The following is an 18,968-nucleotide window of genomic DNA, read 5'->3' on the forward strand; positions in this document are numbered from 1 at the left end:
CAAACGATCGTCGCAATAAAATTATTACGCGAGATATAAACAGGCTCGTGTAAGTTTCCCAAGGTGTCAAGTGTGTGCATTTACGAGAATCATACGTGACACCCGTAACGATTACTAATCACGGGCCGTTCAAACGGGTGTGATTCGTCCAATCCGGATCTCTTCGTTAAATAAGCATACGAGGGTGAAATTGCCGGTAGCCTAATAATAATCCGGGTTCGGGTCGCCCCGAATAACGGCCTCGTGTGTCACGAGAAATTTACATAAATGTGCCGTAACTAGATCGGAGGAGCATCGTCGTTGCATGACTTATACATACAAATCAGCTGTTTCAATTCCTAGAGGCTGTTCTCCGTGGAACAAAAGACAACGTCGTACTTTGTATTCCTGACATTTTCAGACAATCATCCACCCGACCGTTTATTAGAGGGGAGTACCGAGAGTAGAAGCTTCCAAAGATCCTATTTTGCTCTGCGTGATTACTCTCCCTGCTTTTCATTCGTCATCTTTTGTGCCGTAATTTACCGTCCATTGATATATTATTAAACCGACCTACGATCATAATTAACCGCACGTTCCTTTTTTTTCCCATTTTTACAATTTCGTGTTGTATAACAGGCGGACTATAAGTGTTATTTACGAGTAACAACGGTGAATCTTACGTTTAACACGAACGTATCACTCATCGAAATTATTCAACTACGTAAAACACGAGCTTTATTACCTTTCATTGCGCAATTTTACTTCATATAAAAATAGATATTTCGATAACGTTATTATATATATAACGAATTATTATTCACATTTTCAATCCTACGCTCGATAAAATATAAGATTCGACTTATAAAATCCCCCCTCCGCATAATTAAAGAAAACATTTCCCCCTCCCCGAGAGTGGAACGAGACTCGAAGCGAAGGCGCGGCCGAGTTTCTCGAAAGCTTCTCGCCGCCAACTTCCCGTCCCATTCCCCCGATCAAAAATCGTAAATCGAGCGGCGCGTGATTCATCACCGGTAAATCCAGATCGATGTTTGTCCCCGCGGCACCGGCTCGAGCTCGTCCGAGCGTATCGTGGCTATTTCTACTTCTGTCGGCCAGTGACGAGGACGGAGCGAAAAGTTGGTCGGCGTTGGCAAGTGGCAAGCGGTATTCCTAGGTGGCCGAACTGGGACAAGGACGCGTGCACGATTCGTGCGTAAGGTGAGGCGACGCGTGACGCGTGGCTCGGCGCACGGAAAAACTTTAACCGCCGCGGGAAACCGAACCGATTCGAATCGCGGAAAATTTACGAATATTTCTTATTTTAATCGATGAAATAATATTTCTCTCCGATTGATGCATCTCTCGTGGAAATTTTGTGGAAATTTGAGATCGAGATTGAGAGGCGAGAAAAAAAGGTCGTGAAAAAAAAAAAGAAAGAAAGAAAGAAAGAAAAGGAAGAAAGGTAGGGAGGAAGGAAAATAAATGTGGCGAGTTTAATATTCGTGATGCGAGGTGTATCGATTCCAAGCGAATGCCTCCGGTTCGAGATTATTTTTAACTCGGCGGGAAAGAAGGAAACAAAGCTTGTGTGCCGACTCTCAAAAGTCGTTTCCACGGCACGACCTCAGCCTTTTGTTCGGTCACTGTCGAAGAAATTGTGCGCGGCGAAACGAGGGAAGAGAAAATGTTCGTCGTCGAGACTTTGGATCAGGAGAGTAGAAGAGAGGAGGAGAGAAAGGGTCGAGAGGAGAGAAAACAGAGACAACGGGCCATTGTCTTGTCGCTCTTGGTCGTACGTCTTCCTGCTGTTACGTCACCATTGTTTACTCCAACCCCAGAGCAACTCTCTTGCGCATTTTTATTTCGTCACTATTCCATGTCCATTGTGCAACTGATTCGCCCTTTTGTGGCTGGGATACTTTGACGCGGCTCCGTCAAACGTATCGATCAATTATTTTTCTCTTCATTCGGAATTAATTCGGAGTCAGCGAGTGAAAAATATATAACTCGTTATCTTATTCGTCGCTGTTTCAACATTTGTGTTTTCATTTTCTCTTTGTACGTTGAAATAATTTTTCCCAAATTATTTATTACTCGAATGAGTCAAGTAACACTTTTTACAAGGGTTATCAAGGTAACCGAGGTTGCTTTGATAAAATCGTTAGAGCAGTAACTCTTTTACCATTTACTTTTATCAAAGCAACGGTGACTACAAAGTATTACAAAGTACATAATAACCTCGTTAATTTGTTTTTTTAGATACGAGCCTACCAGTCACCTTTATCGACGAAGCCACCGACGAGGAAGACAAAATTTTCATAATTTATCCATCAAATTATCGATAACTTGGAATTAATACGTCTGACTGAATGGAAAATTTGGATTACGTTCTTCGATATGATTTCGGTCTCGAAGGAAGGAAAAGGTCACGATTGCAACGACAAATCGAGAGAAGAAGAAGAAGAAGAAGAAGAAGAATTTCACGAGAGAGATCGAACGAGATATATCGATGGAACAATGATAGAAACGATAACGGATTGAAAACGATGGAGGAAAGCGACATTCCGCTTGGCAATATCGATGTCCATTGACAGAGTATTCACGTAGGTGAAATCTTACGCTCCGCGGACGGAAGTTGTCCACACACTTAGTGCACGCTTCCATCCAAGGTACGTTTTTCCAAAGAATTACAAACGGCCTTTCCAAGAACACACTTTCCACCGTATCACGTTGTTTCTTGGAGCGAGAGTAGCGGCCGATTTACCAATTTTGGATCACAAGTCTCTATTCCGACCGCGGTTTTCCCCTCGTGCACGCGTCGAATATATTCGAAGAAACGAATATCGTATTTCTTTTATAAGGATAATACAAATAACGTGGAATGGACCTTTTTTTAAATCAAAAGTACTCCCGCTTCGAACTACGTAAATCGAGTACGTAAAAACTCTAAACGAAAAAAATTCGCGATTCGTACGCGAGCGAGTGATCAGATTGACGTTAATTAAATGTAAAAGTAACGATGATCTCTTTTTTACAATCGATAAAAAGAAATTTTCCACTTACGAAATACGCACGGTGCTCGAAAACACTTCCATCCACGTCGAGTTTCGTTCCGTGTCTGGCGTCGTTCCGTGTCGAAATCGATATATAAACAAACGAAATTCCACTACACGGTTTGTATAATATAAACAGAATCACGCACACACCGAACGTAGCGTCGGATAATCCGCTCGAGGCTTCGTGCTTCGTAGAATCGCGCGAAAACTATTAAACACCGTCTCGTCCCGACGCCAAGAATAAACCAAACTCCTCCCCACCAACTCCACCTTCTACAGTTCTTTACATTTCCGTCTTCTCGTCGGAGGATCGACCTTCTGAAAATCTCCACCGCCACATTTCCTCTCTCCCTCGCTTTTTTAAATAATTTTTTAGAAAAAAAAAAAATGAGTTTTTTTTTTTAAATGAATTTTACTTTTTACTCGATTCTCGAATATGGATATATATTGGAAGATAGATAGATTCGATTATTTGGAGATAGATAGATTTCTCTCTCCCTCGCTTTTTAAAATTTAATTTTTTAGAAAAAAAGAAATGAGTTTTTTTTTTGAAATGAATTTTACTTTTTACTCGATTCTCGAATATGGATATATATTGGAAGATAGATAGATACGAGACAAATATAATGGAAAATAATCGTTCGTTTTACGAACGTGGTCGCGTGGGTGCTATTTCTTCTACGGCCGATAAAAGTTTATCGGTGGGGAACGGAGAGAGAAGCGGTTTTCTATAAATTGGGGGCAAAACTTCTCGGGCGGAAGATATTTAACGACCGATTCGTTTCTCGTATATTTCTTTAAAAAGGAGGAATCGAGGGAACAGGAAGTGCGGCGAAGAGAAGGGTAAACTGGAGAGGGAGGGGGGTAGGTTTCGATGAAGAAGATAGTGGAAATATTTGGAATTAAAATTGGTCGGGTGCGCTCACGGTTTTAATAGCCTTCGTGGTATAGTAAAGTTCTAAATTAAAGCATCAAGTGGCGGCTTCAAGGATAAACTGCACTTTGTACGGCATCCATATAGCTATCCTCCTTCTATTTTCGAGTGCATAAATTTTGATCACGGATGACCTATTTATCAATTATTAATTATTAGGTAAGGGGGGAGGAGAAATGCATGATATATATACATACCGAAAGATTTGAGATTACAAGAATGAATAAATATTTGCATAGAATTATTCGCGTTTGAAATTAATAAGAAATTCAAATTTTTACGTAGAGCTTCTTATTGAAGATTAATACGAGAATTCGCTCTAAGTTCAAACGTTATTTTTAAAGTTTCCCTCTAGAAACGAGTCTTGGAACGAAAGTTGAAATTCAATTTTTATCGAATAAATTTCAGGGCTAAAAGAAGGCAAGAAATCCTAGCAATAAAAGGAATAATAAAAAATCTGGCAGAAAAGAATTTCAATATCGAACAAAGAAAAAATGCAAATATATACACTAAAATTTCCTAGAAAATTTCCTAGAATCTTTAAAAAATGATCTTTAAAAAATGATAAAAAACATCTCTCGATTAACTTTGACTTTTAGCCGAGATCTAAGATGATAATAATAATTTAATCGAGTTCCTCTTGTCGCTCGATCATCGCCGTTTATTAAGAGATTTACGCGGATTAAGGATGGAAGGCGGTGAATAAGGATAGATAAGGGATCTTACAAGGGAGCGGGGACAAATGAAAGGGGAGCAAACGTAATGATCGGCCGCGGTGCAAAAAAAAAAGAAAAAAAAAAAGAACACTCCTCGTTATTTTCTCGCTGTACCATTTGATTTAAGGGGCGTGCTCTTAATTCTAGATTTCCACGTTGCCATAAGGCTCGATTCCGTCTTTATTTCCTCGTCCCGGTTTCCTATTCCCATTCCATCCAGGAATGTAAAGGAGCAAATTGTAATAAAATTTCTTCTCCTTCCTTTCGAGGAAATTCGCTCTCCTCGAAAAATTCGATCGGAATGGGATCCTTCGTGAAATTAAGTCCAAGTACGTGATCCTGCACGACGAATATCTCGATCAAAGGATAGGAATCACGTTGCATAAAAATTAATTTAAAGTTAACGTTTCGTTCTTCGAGGGAACATCTCGGAATTTCGAAAGAATTTTCTCGAAAATTTTCTCGTTCATAAATATTTCCATCGATGAAAAGTAAATTTAAATACTTGGCGATAGATCAACCGAGATAGATAGATCTCGAAGCGAGAGCTCGTCTCGAGGAAACGTGCGAAATGGAGAAAATTTTATAATGTATTTCACATTTTCCCCTCCCGAACAGGGGAGGAAGGACTCGGCAAGCTTTCCTACATGCCGGCACTCGTACATCTTGCAGCGCATCGGGTCGTTAAAGTCGATCGTTTGTAAAGCGAGAACAAGCTCTTGGAATCTTATTTTCCATGGCGTGGGTGCACCGTGTGGGCACTCGCGCAACACCTACTACTTTATTCCTCAAGGTTCACAACTCGAAGCTTCGCTCTACGCTTCCTGGTATAATCGTAATTCCTTCCACCTTTCATCCTATCCCTCCCCGTTTCCACTTTGTGAAAAATAACCAGAGCGTTATGAAACACGTCATACGAAAACCGCCGATTTTTTAACGAGGAAAATTCCCATCGACTGTCTATCCGTACGAATTCATGAATTTGAACCGACCCGCGGTTTCAATTATCCGGCCGAATATGAAAGAGCCGATCGGCAGCCAGGTGCATTTATCGAATGCACGTTTCGATACGTTGCGTCAGTGACAACAGACAGAAATGAAAAACCGTAGGCGACGCGTCAATACCAGGAAGAAAATCCGCGTCGGATTTGACGGAATATAAATGTACCCTGAAAAATGAAACCAATACACACACACATATATATATATATATATATATAATCGATTCGTCGTGCCATGACACGGGGGCAAACGTTTATATTCTCCCCCTTCCAAATTTTACTTTATTTTATTTTTCGATTAACGAAACGAACCGCGGTTAAATTTCTTCATTCCTTCTTTCCTCCTCTCCACTTTTTTTTTCTTTCATTTAGCGGAGATTCCGCTGCGTTGTTTCTCCCCACTTTTCTCCCTCGTTTTCGAACCTCGTAAACCTCGAGAGCCACATCGATGTAACCAACAATTTAGGTCACAGCTTTATCGGAGGCATGGGACGATCGTTAACGAAACGAATTGAATCGGACTCGTCTCTCGTTTCATCTCGTCCCGTTTCTTTTCCCCGGCGCTCGACGGACGCGTCACGGTGTGATGTAACCGTCCCGAATATTCGAAACGGTTCGGTGAACCGGGGTAGGAGCAGCGTGGGCGACGATTCGCTTCGTTTCGTTTAACGTAGGTCGGAATTTGGGGGAAATCGGGGGATTCGTTCCCGTTACGCGGCACGCGTCCACGAGAAATCCATCATCCCTCTATGCACTCTATTTGCCCTTCCATCAATGGGACGGATATCAAAGAAATATAGATGATTCGATATTTCCAATCTTGTCGATCCTTCGTCTTCTTTTTTTTCGAAAGAGTCGTCGTGTTTCGAATTTTCGAAAACCTTTCCCGAAATCTTCGAAAAATGTTCAAATGCTCTTACGTGTACATTGAATTTTTTCGAAACTCGAGATCGGCTGAAAAATGTTTTGACACCTCGGAGAGGAGGAGATTTAATTGAATCAAGCGATCGATCGACGAACGAGATATGGCACGGAAGATAATTGCGAAGATTTGGTTCGTGAGAACTTTCATCTTGGCTTTGCGAAAAAAAAAAAACAGTGAGCTCGAAAAGAAATCGAACTTATTATTCGAGCTCCATCGTGGACCTTGCCCAGTCGTTAGGCGAGTCGACCTTTGATCTATTTCCGGACGAAAACGCGTTTGTCGCGGCGATAAACCGCCATTTTACCTCTGTCTGACAGAACGTATTTCCGGCGACGTTAGTCACCCAGTTTAAATACATCGCATTAACCGCTAGGTTTTCGTCTCTGTCCACTTCTTTCCTACCTGTAACCCTTTCTTTCTCCTCCCTCCGAGCCAAGTTGTATTTCTGACTGCTTCTCGCCGACGGATCGAGGTTAATTGGCTACCATCAGGACGAAAATTAACAAGAATTAGTCCCGGGGCCCGATGAGTTTCCGTCGCTTGAATCGCGGACTCGACCGAGTTTTTGTCTTATCGATTTAATCAATCGCACGACGAGTCGTGATCGTCTCACCGATCCTTTCCAAATCCAAACTTAAAAATCGTCGGAAATAGTGATTCTAAACATGATTGTACACGCTTTTGAACAGAAAGATTAAAATTAAAATATCCTGTCCAGTATTTTGAAACAATTGTAAAAACTGAAATTTCTTAGATCCCCGATCTAATATGATACAATAATACCCTCGTTACTCGAAACACTCGAAAATACACGAAGAACTCTCAACAAGAAATATCTTAGAGAAATAAGGAAAAGGTAAACTAAAATAGGAAAATTCCAGTGACGATACAAAGCGTCCACCATTACACAACACACGTAGATTGCCATCTAACCTACAATTTTCCTCTTCATTTTCGACACCCTCTTCCAATTCTCCTCAACCTCGTGAAGTGACCTCCCCGCAGTAAGCCGATCTAACGCACGAGCAATTGCGCCAAATTGGTACGGCCGCGTTGTAATCTACTCTAATCTAACCTAATCGAGCGCCTCGTTCCATCTCCCGTCTCTCTACTCTCGTCGTTAATCAACCAAGCGACTTCTTGAAATTCCTTCGTCGTAACCTACCACCAATCACCACCCTTGGCACAACAACGTGGAATAACAAGACCAGCTAACACGGGGATGATAGCTCACCGTCGTCGCTCATTTCGAGATTCGTGTAGCTGTCCCAGTGGAGGATGGGGTCGTGGTGGGCCGAGGCGTGGGGAACAGCAGGCGTCGGCGCTGGTACAGGCCCGTCCTGGCGTTTGGCGTCGGTGGCGAAGTACAGTGTGACCACGCTGTCAGGTGGACACCTTGGATCGTCGCAGGCGACGTCGAGCTCCGATCGAGGGAAGGAAACCACGTTCTCCGTAATCACGCAGGTGTGGAACTGCGGAAACAACATGAAACAAATCCGCTTCTTAATGCTTCTTACGAGCTACGATTTAATGATTAATACGATCTGATTGCGCTAATTTAATTTATTTCTCGAGTGTCGAATGCGAATCGACGAGAATTGGAGAGGTAATTTATGGGAAATGATTTCTCGTCGAGATTGGGTTGGGTCGGTCGTTGAGAAAAAAGGACGTGGAAGGAATGTATCGTGTATCAATTAGGGAAAAGAAAAATTAGAAATGATATATAGCGCGAACGAAGTATGTTGATTATTTGGTAGATAATTGGGAAAGTTTGGTTGGTAGTTCAGTTGGTATTACCTGCAGGGAAAACATTACTTCCCGGCTCTGCTTCGAGTACACTCTATGGTAACATTTCACCAGAATGTCTCCCCTCAGACGAAGACCCCCGAGATTCACGGTGAACTCGCGAGCATTCGTCACGGAGTAAAGATCCGAGGTGTAGACGGGATTCAGACCTTCGTAGACCTTGAGGAATGCCCGACAACCCGTAGGCTCGAAGAGTGGAACGCCCAGGACGGTGAGATGCGTTAAATAGAGGGGAGATTGACTGATCCTTAAGGAGCCTGATAAAAGTCCGCTGAAATATTTGATGTACCTGAGGAAAAGGAACGGCAACAATTTTTAAAAGTATTCGTTCACAGACGCGAAACATATGATGAAAATGTAAATACGTAAATACTTTTATATCGCGTAAATGCCAAAATCGCATTACATTAGCAATGGCGATAAAATCACAAATGGAACTTCGACTTTTCGTGTAAAAAAAATGTGGGAAAAAATTAAATTTTCGTGATCTAAATCCACGTGGGAAATAGAGGAAAGCGTCCCGTTGAAATCCCTTTTTGTTTTATCTCGATATCTCGAACGGTCGCCGAGATACAAGGACTCGAAGTTTCCGTACGCGGTTTAACATAGCGCGAAAATTATGAATGGGTCCGCGACATAGTGACCTACATTTTTTTCCTGGAAACGCGTACTACGTTTTTCCAGGAATCGCGACTGTCGCTTGTCTGGAGTTTGGGATAGGTCAGCGAGACGAGGTGCGAGCGAGGATTCCGAATAAGAAACAAGGATGGGGATAGTAAACGATTAAAAATTAGCTTTTTCTTTACACGACGATATCTCGGGAACCGGAAGTCGTATCGGGATAAATGAAAGAGCATTTTGAAGGGGAAGGTTCAGCGCTTCTAACGATTTTTTACTCGTTGACCGGAAGTCATTATCTTCGGAGTTATAGCGCTTCAAATTTTTCCTAATTTTAATAGGATTCGATCGGATTTAAACTAAATATTAAAAATTACCTCTTCTTTATTCAACGATATCTCGGGAACCGGAAGTCGTATCGGGATAAATGAAAAACCGTTTTAAAGGGTAAAGTTTCGCGCTTCTAACTATCTTTCACCCATTGACCGGGAATTAATATCTTCGGAGTTAAAGCGGTTTAAAGTTTTCCTAATTTCAATAGGGTTTTTATCGAATTTTGAGGTAAAATTTTAATCAAATTACTATTCCAAAGATAAAATTAGTCAAATTTATCGACAGTAAAGGCACGTTTTCGATAATTGTAAAAAAAGAAATCCAAATTTTAACTCCAATATTAATACAACCAGTCGTTAAAAAGAAAAAAATATATAAAGACGTGATATAGCGTGTTCTAAAATTTCATAATAGAAACATTACGACACGCGACACGATACAGCAATTAGCACCTAAATACCGCTTCCCGAGTACCACGTTATTTACGCTTAGGTCAAGGTAATTCTATTTTTTTTTCTTTTTCTTTTTTTTTTCTTCCCCTCCCCTAATCCAATCCCATCGGTAAACCAACCAGGATGATCACTCAAGGCTCGTTTCCATCACGAAACGCTCGAGGGAGCGAAAAAAAAACGTTCGAACGTTCCTGTAATAATTCGTGTCCAACCACGAATATCTACCTCGCGCGAATATTTCGCCGTATTTGGCCTCCCTCTCGTAAACGCATCGTGCCAAACTATTTTAACGTCCCCTAATAACTGTGACACTCGCTCGCCGCGAACAGGCTTTTCTAGCTTCTCACTTACTTACTTTTACCGATCCCTATACCAAAACGGTGCAACCTCCTGTTCAACGCACGAACGAAACGAAAATTCCTTCCTTCGAAAATTCCATTCTCGACGATCGCAGCGACGATTCACGGCTTACGCTCGATTAATCTGACACACGGTTGCCCGGATACACGCGCGCGCGGCAAACGCGGAAGATCAGACGAGAAGATCAGAAATCGGGGAGAACCGTCGTCCCAAGGATACCTGTCGATTATGCAGGCTTCGTGAGCGCTCATGACCGTAATTTCGCGTCGATCTCTCACGAATATCCCCGCGTGTCGCTCGTAACGAAGCAGATACGATCTCCTCGATCCCCTCTGGCGAACAGGAGAGGGGGAGAGGGGGGAGAAAAAAAATACCTGCTCGCTTCTTGGTGGCAGCCCAAGGTGCTGCGCGTTACACACGTTGCACGATGAGGTTGCATCTAGAGCCTGGGCTCTCGATAATGGATTCATACGTTCGCGGGGAGTACGGCTAACGACATGCTAATGCTCGCCGCTCGTGGAATTAATGGGGAAACTCGATCGTTCGGGGGATGTGAGATCGCGGACGATGGAACGAGGAAGACGACGGGCTCCGCCGTGTGTAACCTTCCGCGTATAAGGACATCCCCTCGGCTTCGATCGGGGGATCATTACGATCACCCGTGTGAACGTCGAACGACGAAAACTTAAAGAGACGCGGTAAATGCGCGCTCGCTCGGGGAACGGATGGCGCGAGGTTGACAGGTTTACCTACGGGGGATCGTGTTTATTCGGTTATTTCGACTCGATTTTTTAATCGCGCGTCGTCGCTTCCGATACGCGTTGAACCGCTTCTGGCGACGCGGACGATCGCCTTGTTTATCGAGTATCCTACCTCATCTTAGATGGATGATAGTGGCTCTGTCAAGGATGGAATTATTACATCGTACGTGAGAATATTTAAAAGAAATATCCGTGAGAGTGGAATTTCGATAAGATGATCATTGTTGCAATTGAAGCTCGAATTTTGGGATTAAAGGAGGAGAGATTGTAAAGTAAGGGAATATATATATTTTTCCTTTTATTTTATATATATATAAAATAGAAGGAAACGAGGTCATTCAGCCTCTGAAGTGAGTTATATTTCCGTGCAGTTTTAGAATCGTTACTAGAGTTATTGGAGTTTTCGTAAAATTCAGTAGGTTTTCGCTAGATGTCACCTTCTACCACTTTTTCAGCTTTCGTGTAATATTCATCCGGGGATCGCGTGCGATAATTTTTGAAATTATTTTTCTGAAGATTAATTGAATTTAAAAAAAATTTCGTCGACCATTAACGCGCGGGACTAAATTCAATTCGTGAAAGTTTTAGAATCGTTAAAGTAGAGAGGAAACCTGGTAACACCTTACGAAACAAATCTCGTATCTATTCGATCAATGGATTAAAAGGATGAGCCAGATATATCTGTTAGCTGGTACAAGTGTGACTACATTCGAGAATTATATCGGCCTTGAGTAGAGTATTTTATCATAGAATTTACGGGACTTTTACGGCCGTTTTATTGACGCTATGATATAGAAAGCTTTTAACTTCCACTTTTTACGGAGTCATCAAATACGCATTAGAATCGGGCAAAATACGAGTTAAACGCAGTCGTGTAAAAAAATATTTTCACGCGTCTCTCTACAATTTATTAATTGCCCGATAATAAAAGATCGCTTCAAAATGATAACAAACCGAATTACTCCGCTATCAAAACGTTATTCTCCTCTCACAATAATCAATTAACCGAAATCTCTCACGTTATTCAACGCTATTTTTAAAAAAAAAAAAAAAAAAAAAAAAAAGAAAAATCCTATTCTCACGATTACCAAGAACAATTGACTCTGTTGCATGGCGCGCATCCATTAATCGTGACATAATAATTTTACGTAAGAGGAGAGGATTCGAGGTAACGCTTCCCTTCGAAATAAGGGACTTAACGCGATCAACTATTCGCTATAAGGTGGTTGCTGGACGCGGCCACGCCCGTCGATGCCGCCTCGACCGAGCATTATCTCAGTTATTCGCGACTAAGAGGCGATAAAGTTTGCTTTATCGTGGCAACGTCAACACAGGCAAGTAACGTCATGCACCGCGGTGATTACCTTCGATGCGAGGGAACCTGCAGGGATCCAATCTTGTCGTCGAGGAATCTCCTCATAGCAAACCTGTCCAACGCCTGATCACGTCCGCCGCAGATGCTGCTGTAGTTCATGTAAGCGGACACTGCCACACCCAATCGTTCTTTGCTTCCCCTGAACAGATGCGCGGAATGAGCTTTTCTTCGCCTTCCTCTACGACGACGGACTTTCTCCCTCCTCCTCCTCCTCCTCCTCCTCCTCCTCCTCCTCCAGTCCGTCCGTTCGGCCAAAGAAATGACCAAGAGAGAGGACTCACCTGGCGTGGAGGACGACCACGCGATTCGGAGCCCCGTTCAGCCAGGAGTCCAGCTCCTTGCACAGGGCGCACAATCTTTCCAAACTGGGCGCCAGACCCTGAGGCCATCCCGCTTCCCTCGTGTTTGGCTCCCCTGCACGACCCGGCGACGAAAGATTGAATATCTGCAAAACGAGAGAGGTGAGATTATCAACAAATTTTGTCCAAATTTTCCAAAATGAAAAGTTGGAAAATTTTTTCGAATTCAATCGATATTTCACGATTATTCGATATCACCGACGATACGGTAACGATCAGTGACTCCTGTTTATAGGATGATATCGTGAAATTTAACAGGCTTGGAGAAGGAGGAGGGATAAGAGTCCTCTATATAAGAGGTTGAGATAAAGATATTCGAAAGATAACGACGAAAAAATTTTTATAATCTCCTCAAAATGTATCGTCGAGACTCGTCGATTCCTTTTACCTGGAATCGATCGAGCGTCACTTACCTCTGTTATTATTAAGATATTCAAGGATAGCGAGGATAGCTTATTAATTAATAATATCGCCAATTAGAGCGCGTTAGTCGATGTAGCAGATGGTGTAGCACCGACAACATTATCCTAAGCTGGTTTCCTCCGTTTAATAGGTATTGTTATTATTTGGTAAAAAAAAGAAAACGTTATATCGGCCCATTAATCTCGCCGCCATTTACTCACCATATAATTATCAGCGTGCTTTCCACGCAGAAGAGCGGTAGCGTGTTCGAGGACTCCCTGCGCATCCTCCCTGTACCAGAGCGCGATGATTCTTTCGGTGACGTAACAAAGCTCCATCACTTCCGTCACACGGCCACCGCCTTTCCCGGATCCTGTCGTCGTCGCGTCCGCCCCGACGCCTGGCGTCCTCGCGGGTGTCGTCGTCGACGAGGACGTCTGAATCTGAAACGCGTACGAGTTTTCTTAATTAATTCCTCTGGGATTTTCCAGTCTACCTTCTCAATAAGATATATGTATACATATAGAAAGAGAGAGAGAGAGAGAGAGAGAGAGAGAGAGAGTCTAATTTAACAACGATTTCGTCAAAATTCTCCTGAGAAAGGTTCTCCGGGAAGCGCTCTTACTTCGTTGCCACTCGTTTCTTTCTTGCTACGGGAAATAAATTATTTTAAAGGCAGTTTCGAGTGTATATACGGTTCCGCAAATTGTACGAAATTCTTCTTGTACAATAACATTCTGGGGAAGGAAAGATTCGAGAAAATAGTTCACCAGCTACTTCAACGGAGGGAAAACAAATTATTTTAGAGTATACGCAACCTAGTTTTACAAGATTCTCCTTTTACAAGGCCCAAGGAACTTGCCGTAAACTGCACTTCGAGTTTCTTTTCAAGGATAACGTTTTTATTCCAAGATTAATTTCTGACAACAATTTGGTAAATTACTTTTTTCTATGATATTTCTCTTCCCTCGTTCCCTTCCTTTCCCAAAGAGGGAAGGCCTATCGTACGTATAATTCGAGGGAGTAATTCATAATCACGCTTATCCACCCAAGATTCGCTAACAATTCCAACGAACCAACAATTTTACGACCGATCATCTCTCGTCTCGATAATTAATTTCCAAGCTTTTTCTCTCGAAAATGAAGAACCTTGGAATATTTGGGTGCGTAGACGATCCTGACCGCGACCACGTTGTCCGGCATGTTGTCCCTACGGGAATCTCGTAACGAATCGACATCAAGCTCTTGGCCGCTCGAGGAGCTTTTATCCTGGCGGGAAGCCGACCGAGAAGGATGCAAGCACGACGCGGCACGATGCAGCACGGTGACAGACTACCTCCTATTGTGCGTTCCCTCGATTCCACTCAATTCATTCGACGTCTTTCGCCTTTGCCCCGCCGCCTCTCCTCTCTCCTCTCGCACAGCTGACGTTCCACCCATCCCCCTCCGCCCCTCCTTCCTTCGCGTCCCCGACCGTGCAACCATTTCTCTTCTCCGCGTGCACCGCGTGATGTAACGAATTCGCCCAGGTAGCGTGACTTCAGTCAAAGTCATGCTCGAGTCATTAGACGAGAGAGGGGGGAGGGAGGGGGGGACGGATAAAGCGGCCAATGGTTAACTCCGCTTCAAGGGCGACGCGGAAAAATCGACCGAGAAATATGAATAAGTTCCTTGTCCGCGAATTGCGCCGCGTCTGCTCGAAGCTGTCTTCTCAACGAGTGATTCTCGAGTTCGAGGAGACGAGGAGGAACGAGTTCTCCCGAGGCGTGAATCGTTCGTTTCCTCCGTCGATAAATCGTTCAAAACGCGTGGAAACGAACCACATACATTTTCCAAGTGGCAGTATTTAATATACGGGATCCAATTTCTTTAAACCGAAAAATCATCCACGTAGTTTCAATTTAAATATACCACGGGTTTCAATTTAAATATGGATCTCGAGTGATATTAACGACACGTTGATTCTCGTTATCTCAACGGGATATATTAAAATCTCATATATCCCATCTTACAATGACGTTGTAATTCTAACCTCCTCGAAAACTCTGCCGAGTTTTCTTGAATTAAAATAAAAAGAAAAAAAAAAGAAAAATAGCGATAATTCTCCGCTATCTCGAATCGCGAAAAATATCGTATCGCAGAAAATTCCAACAAGTTTGCAACGATAAATCGTTATCGTTAAGAAATTACTTACCGTCAAAGAATCGATAAAAACACCTTCTTCAAAGTATCCAAGAAATGCGACTTCCTATCTCCGAAACGTTTATTTTTTTCCTCGCCTCTCACTCGCGGAACACAATTCATCGGGGCGAGTGAGAAAAAGGCGGCGCCCTAGCGTAACGCGATATCGCGCGAAACGCGAGCCGCGAATGAAAAATCAGGCCGGCGTGTCGAACGATATTATCGACTTACTCGCGCGTGACGCCCGACAAATATCTCCCGGATGATACCGGATTCTCGATCTAGCATCGGACGGATGATCTCGCATGATCTGTGGACGCGAGAGGAGCTCCCTCCCCTCCTCCCCTCCCGGCACGATCTTCGAATCCTAAGCGAACGCGCGAGAAACACGAAGGACGCGGCGACGAGGCACGAAGGAGCCTCGACAGCTGCGGTAAGACTGTAATGGCAATTTCACACGTGAGGCCGAAGGGAGGGATTTATGATCGTCCGCGACAGAACGCGCGAGGCGAAGCAATCCGCGAGAGGGAAGCGGCGAGCCGCGTTACGATCCCATAAACGTATTTTTAGGCACCTTCCTCTTTCTCTCGCTTCGCCTTGGCTCGATATCCGCTCGCTTCCGCGCCTCTTTTGACTCGCCACTCGGCTACTCGATGCCCCCTCCTCTCTCTCTCTCCTTTCCTCGAGGCGGAATCGTTAAATTTTCGATTTACCACGTGTACGGGCGGAAATATATTTGAATAAATTTCCCGGAGGAGGATGAATGGAAATTGGATCGAAATTACGACACGGCCAAATTGTTCGAGCTATTGAATTGTAATTGCGAAGTAATGGGGGGGGGGGAGAGGAAAAAGAAGGAAGAAAGGAGGAAAAAAATGGTAAATTTCTTAATTCCCTTGATGAAATTATTATTATTAAATTTTGACGAATTAATTAGAATTAATTAGGAGAAACGAAAAGGAAAGAAATCGAGGAAATTAAACGTGCACGTGTTTCGTTCGCTTCGATACCAGAGGCCGCCACGATACAAACGTAGCGCGAAAGCGAGAAGCATTTTTCGCGGAAACCGACATTTTTCACTTTTGCTTTTTCACTCCTCCCTTGCTTACTCGTATTAACATCGTGTTATACGTTACGGTATATAACTTCAAACGCGCGCGGATAACTCGAAACAGCTTGTTCCCATTCCAGGAAACGGTTTAGAGATCCTATAATAGGAAGGTGATCCTGATCCCTCGAGAATATCGTTTTTTTTTTTTTTTTTTAAATCGATCTCTGTTTACGTACGAGATTTTTCTGCCCGTTGGAGGATCTCCTCGTGTATACGTATAGAATCGTGCACAGGCCTTGGCATTACTAGGAAGTAATTATTATTCGGGGGCGTGAATGGAGCGTCGTGCCGGTAACGTCAATTATCGTTAATCCGCGTAATTGCCGGCCGGCTAATTTCTAATTGCAAGCAAAGTGGCGAGAGAGAGAGAGAGAGAAAGAGAGTGGGTTTTATCGTTATCGACTTCTTTCCGCCCCGATGTGTGCACTCCTCATCGTTAACATCGTCGAGATCCGATCGATACGGGAATGTTTCGCTAAAGATCCGGCCAAAGGTAAATTCCAAACTTATCGGAATTCTCTGTTATTGCGAGGCGTTCTCTTCCCACTATTTCTCGCGAGAGATTATTAAATCTCGATCAGATTCAAATTACTCGAATTCTTCCGATCTTTTTCCTACCTACGACGTTTTCTTAATTATCATTTATTTGGCCATTTCCAATTACGAAATATCCCGGAATTTCAGATGAACAGAGAAAGGAAACGGAACACAAGATAGAACGTAATATTCAATTCTGATTGATATTGTCTCCCCCAAATCAATTTCCTCCCTCATTATCCGATGCAAATTAACCGTTCCCTTATCCACCAATTAATTTAATTAATTTACCCCGTCGAATTAATCGAAATTTCGATACCAATTTCGAAACGAAGCATCAAGTTGAATTTAGACTCGACATAAAACTATATTAAACGATTGAAAGAAAAAAAAAAAAAAAAAAAAAAAATAGAAACTTTCTATCCGTATATATCTGTACATCGAGCGTATTCGAGCGACGCGAGAAATCGATAGAGCAATTTTGCAATAAATTTCCAAGCCGTTAGCCGCGATTGGCCATTGAGGAACGATTGGTCGCGACAATCGGTAATAACCAGTTACGAGCAATTGTCAGAAATTCTCCCCGATCACGCCGAACATTCCGCGTATATAACATACGCGTGTACGTATATTTTCGCGAGAACGGCCGCGGCACGAAGTTGGACAAGGGTTACGCATTTATATACGGGCGACGTCAATATACTTGGGATTATCTCGACGGAGGATCGGTTGATACTCTCTCTCTCTCTCTCTCTCTCTCTTGGCGGAACGTTCGTACGGTGAGCTAGCTTACCGCCATTTTACCGAATAATTTTCTCCTGTCGAGACGTTAACGCGTAAAAGATGGCTGGCTGTTGCCTATCGGCCTACCCGCTGCTACGATTTCAAAAAGGAGTGGAAAGGAAGGAGGGAGGAGGGGGAAAAAATCCTCCCAATAAAGCGTAAAACATTTCCCGACCCGTTTCTCGCATTCGTTTCTTTCATTCCCTTCCCTTCGGCTTTAAAACTTCTTCTAAAGTTGCTGCGCTATCCAAGATAGTTATCGCGAATATGTATCGCTAATAACACAGTGTCCTCGCTTAAAAACTAGAAAAATAAGCGTATAAAATTAGCGGAAAATTGTAAACCTCCTCTGTGCTCGTATTCATGAAGAGAATCAGGGAATCGCGATTATAACGAGCTATTTAGTTTTGCGCGTTTTGGGCACGCCTTTTGGAGTATTAAGGGGCCAATTTTTTCCACGTAAATACAAGTAATACATATCTTTTCTTACAAACCGTTGTCGTTGCCTACAGTTTTTAATTTTTTCAAACATCTCCGGTTTATAAATTTCCTATCTATAAAATTCAATCAAACTCGTGAATAATCCAATTGATTGAGAATGAATTTCGAGAGGACTAGAACTCGAATAACGTGATATTTTTCAATTTTCGAGCCTGTTTCGTCCCGAGCAAACCGGAACAATAAAACTTTTTTTACGGAGTCGTCGAAATCCCATCTATCGCCCAACGATTACCGAGGCGATGCAAATGATTTCATACGTATGTACGCCTCGAAGGGTAATTCCGTAGGCGAGCAGGGGACAAGTTCAATATTGCGATCGTACGCGAAACCGAATCGTCGAATCGCGGGTGTACGCGAAGAAGGTTGTTCAGCCGAGGAACGACGGCCAACGTTTCGAATGTAAATAGGTCCTGGCCGTGTTTTCCCGCGGAATAAATGAAGTCACGGGGCTGATGTAATCGACTCTGCTCCTCCAACGTGTCGAGCGTGTGCACACGTTTCCTCGTACGTGTACGTATCACGCTCGGTTTGTTTTAATATTAAATATTTGGAGAGGGCTGGGCTTGCGAATCGCGGCCTTTCTTATCGGGTAAGAACGATAAGCCGCGTATATATAGCCGCGGATCGGCCGCTTATTTCCATCCACTTGTCTCTGCCATCTCCAAGGCAAAAGGAGGTGGTACGCGCGAGGCGAGCTTCGCCCGCGAGAAAATTTAACGCGCGACAAACGGGAGGCGACCACGGAACGCAGCAAATTTCGAATCGGTTCATTAGC

General features: G+C 43.1%; 1 protein-coding gene across 11 annotated transcripts in view; it reads right to left on the bottom strand.

The window, feature by feature from the left end:
• Window positions 1–18,968, bottom strand: part of LOC122716083 (tensin-3) — a 148,190-nt gene that overhangs the window by 22,488 nt on the left and 106,734 nt on the right. For 10 of the 11 annotated variants that reach the window (XM_043938818.1, XM_043938817.1, XM_043938816.1 and 7 more), the window contains 5 exons: window positions 13,302–13,523; window positions 12,601–12,764; window positions 12,309–12,458; window positions 8,412–8,709; window positions 7,849–8,086 (listed from right to left, as the gene is read on the bottom strand). In XM_043938818.1, the coding sequence (XP_043794753.1) occupies window positions 7,849–8,086; window positions 8,412–8,709; window positions 12,309–12,458; window positions 12,601–12,764; window positions 13,302–13,523 (1,072 nt within the window). Of the gene's footprint in view, window positions 1–7,848; window positions 8,087–8,411; window positions 8,710–12,308; window positions 12,459–12,600; window positions 12,765–13,301; window positions 13,524–14,229; window positions 14,368–18,968 lie in introns of those variants that run through there. The other variant, XM_043938826.1, reaches the window with a different exon arrangement.

This window comes from Apis laboriosa, unplaced genomic scaffold (assembly GCF_014066325.1).
Source record: "Apis laboriosa isolate Shangri-la unplaced genomic scaffold, ASM1406632v1 scaffold42_cov153, whole genome shotgun sequence".
Classification (NCBI taxonomy): Eukaryota; Metazoa; Arthropoda; class Insecta; order Hymenoptera; family Apidae; genus Apis; species Apis laboriosa.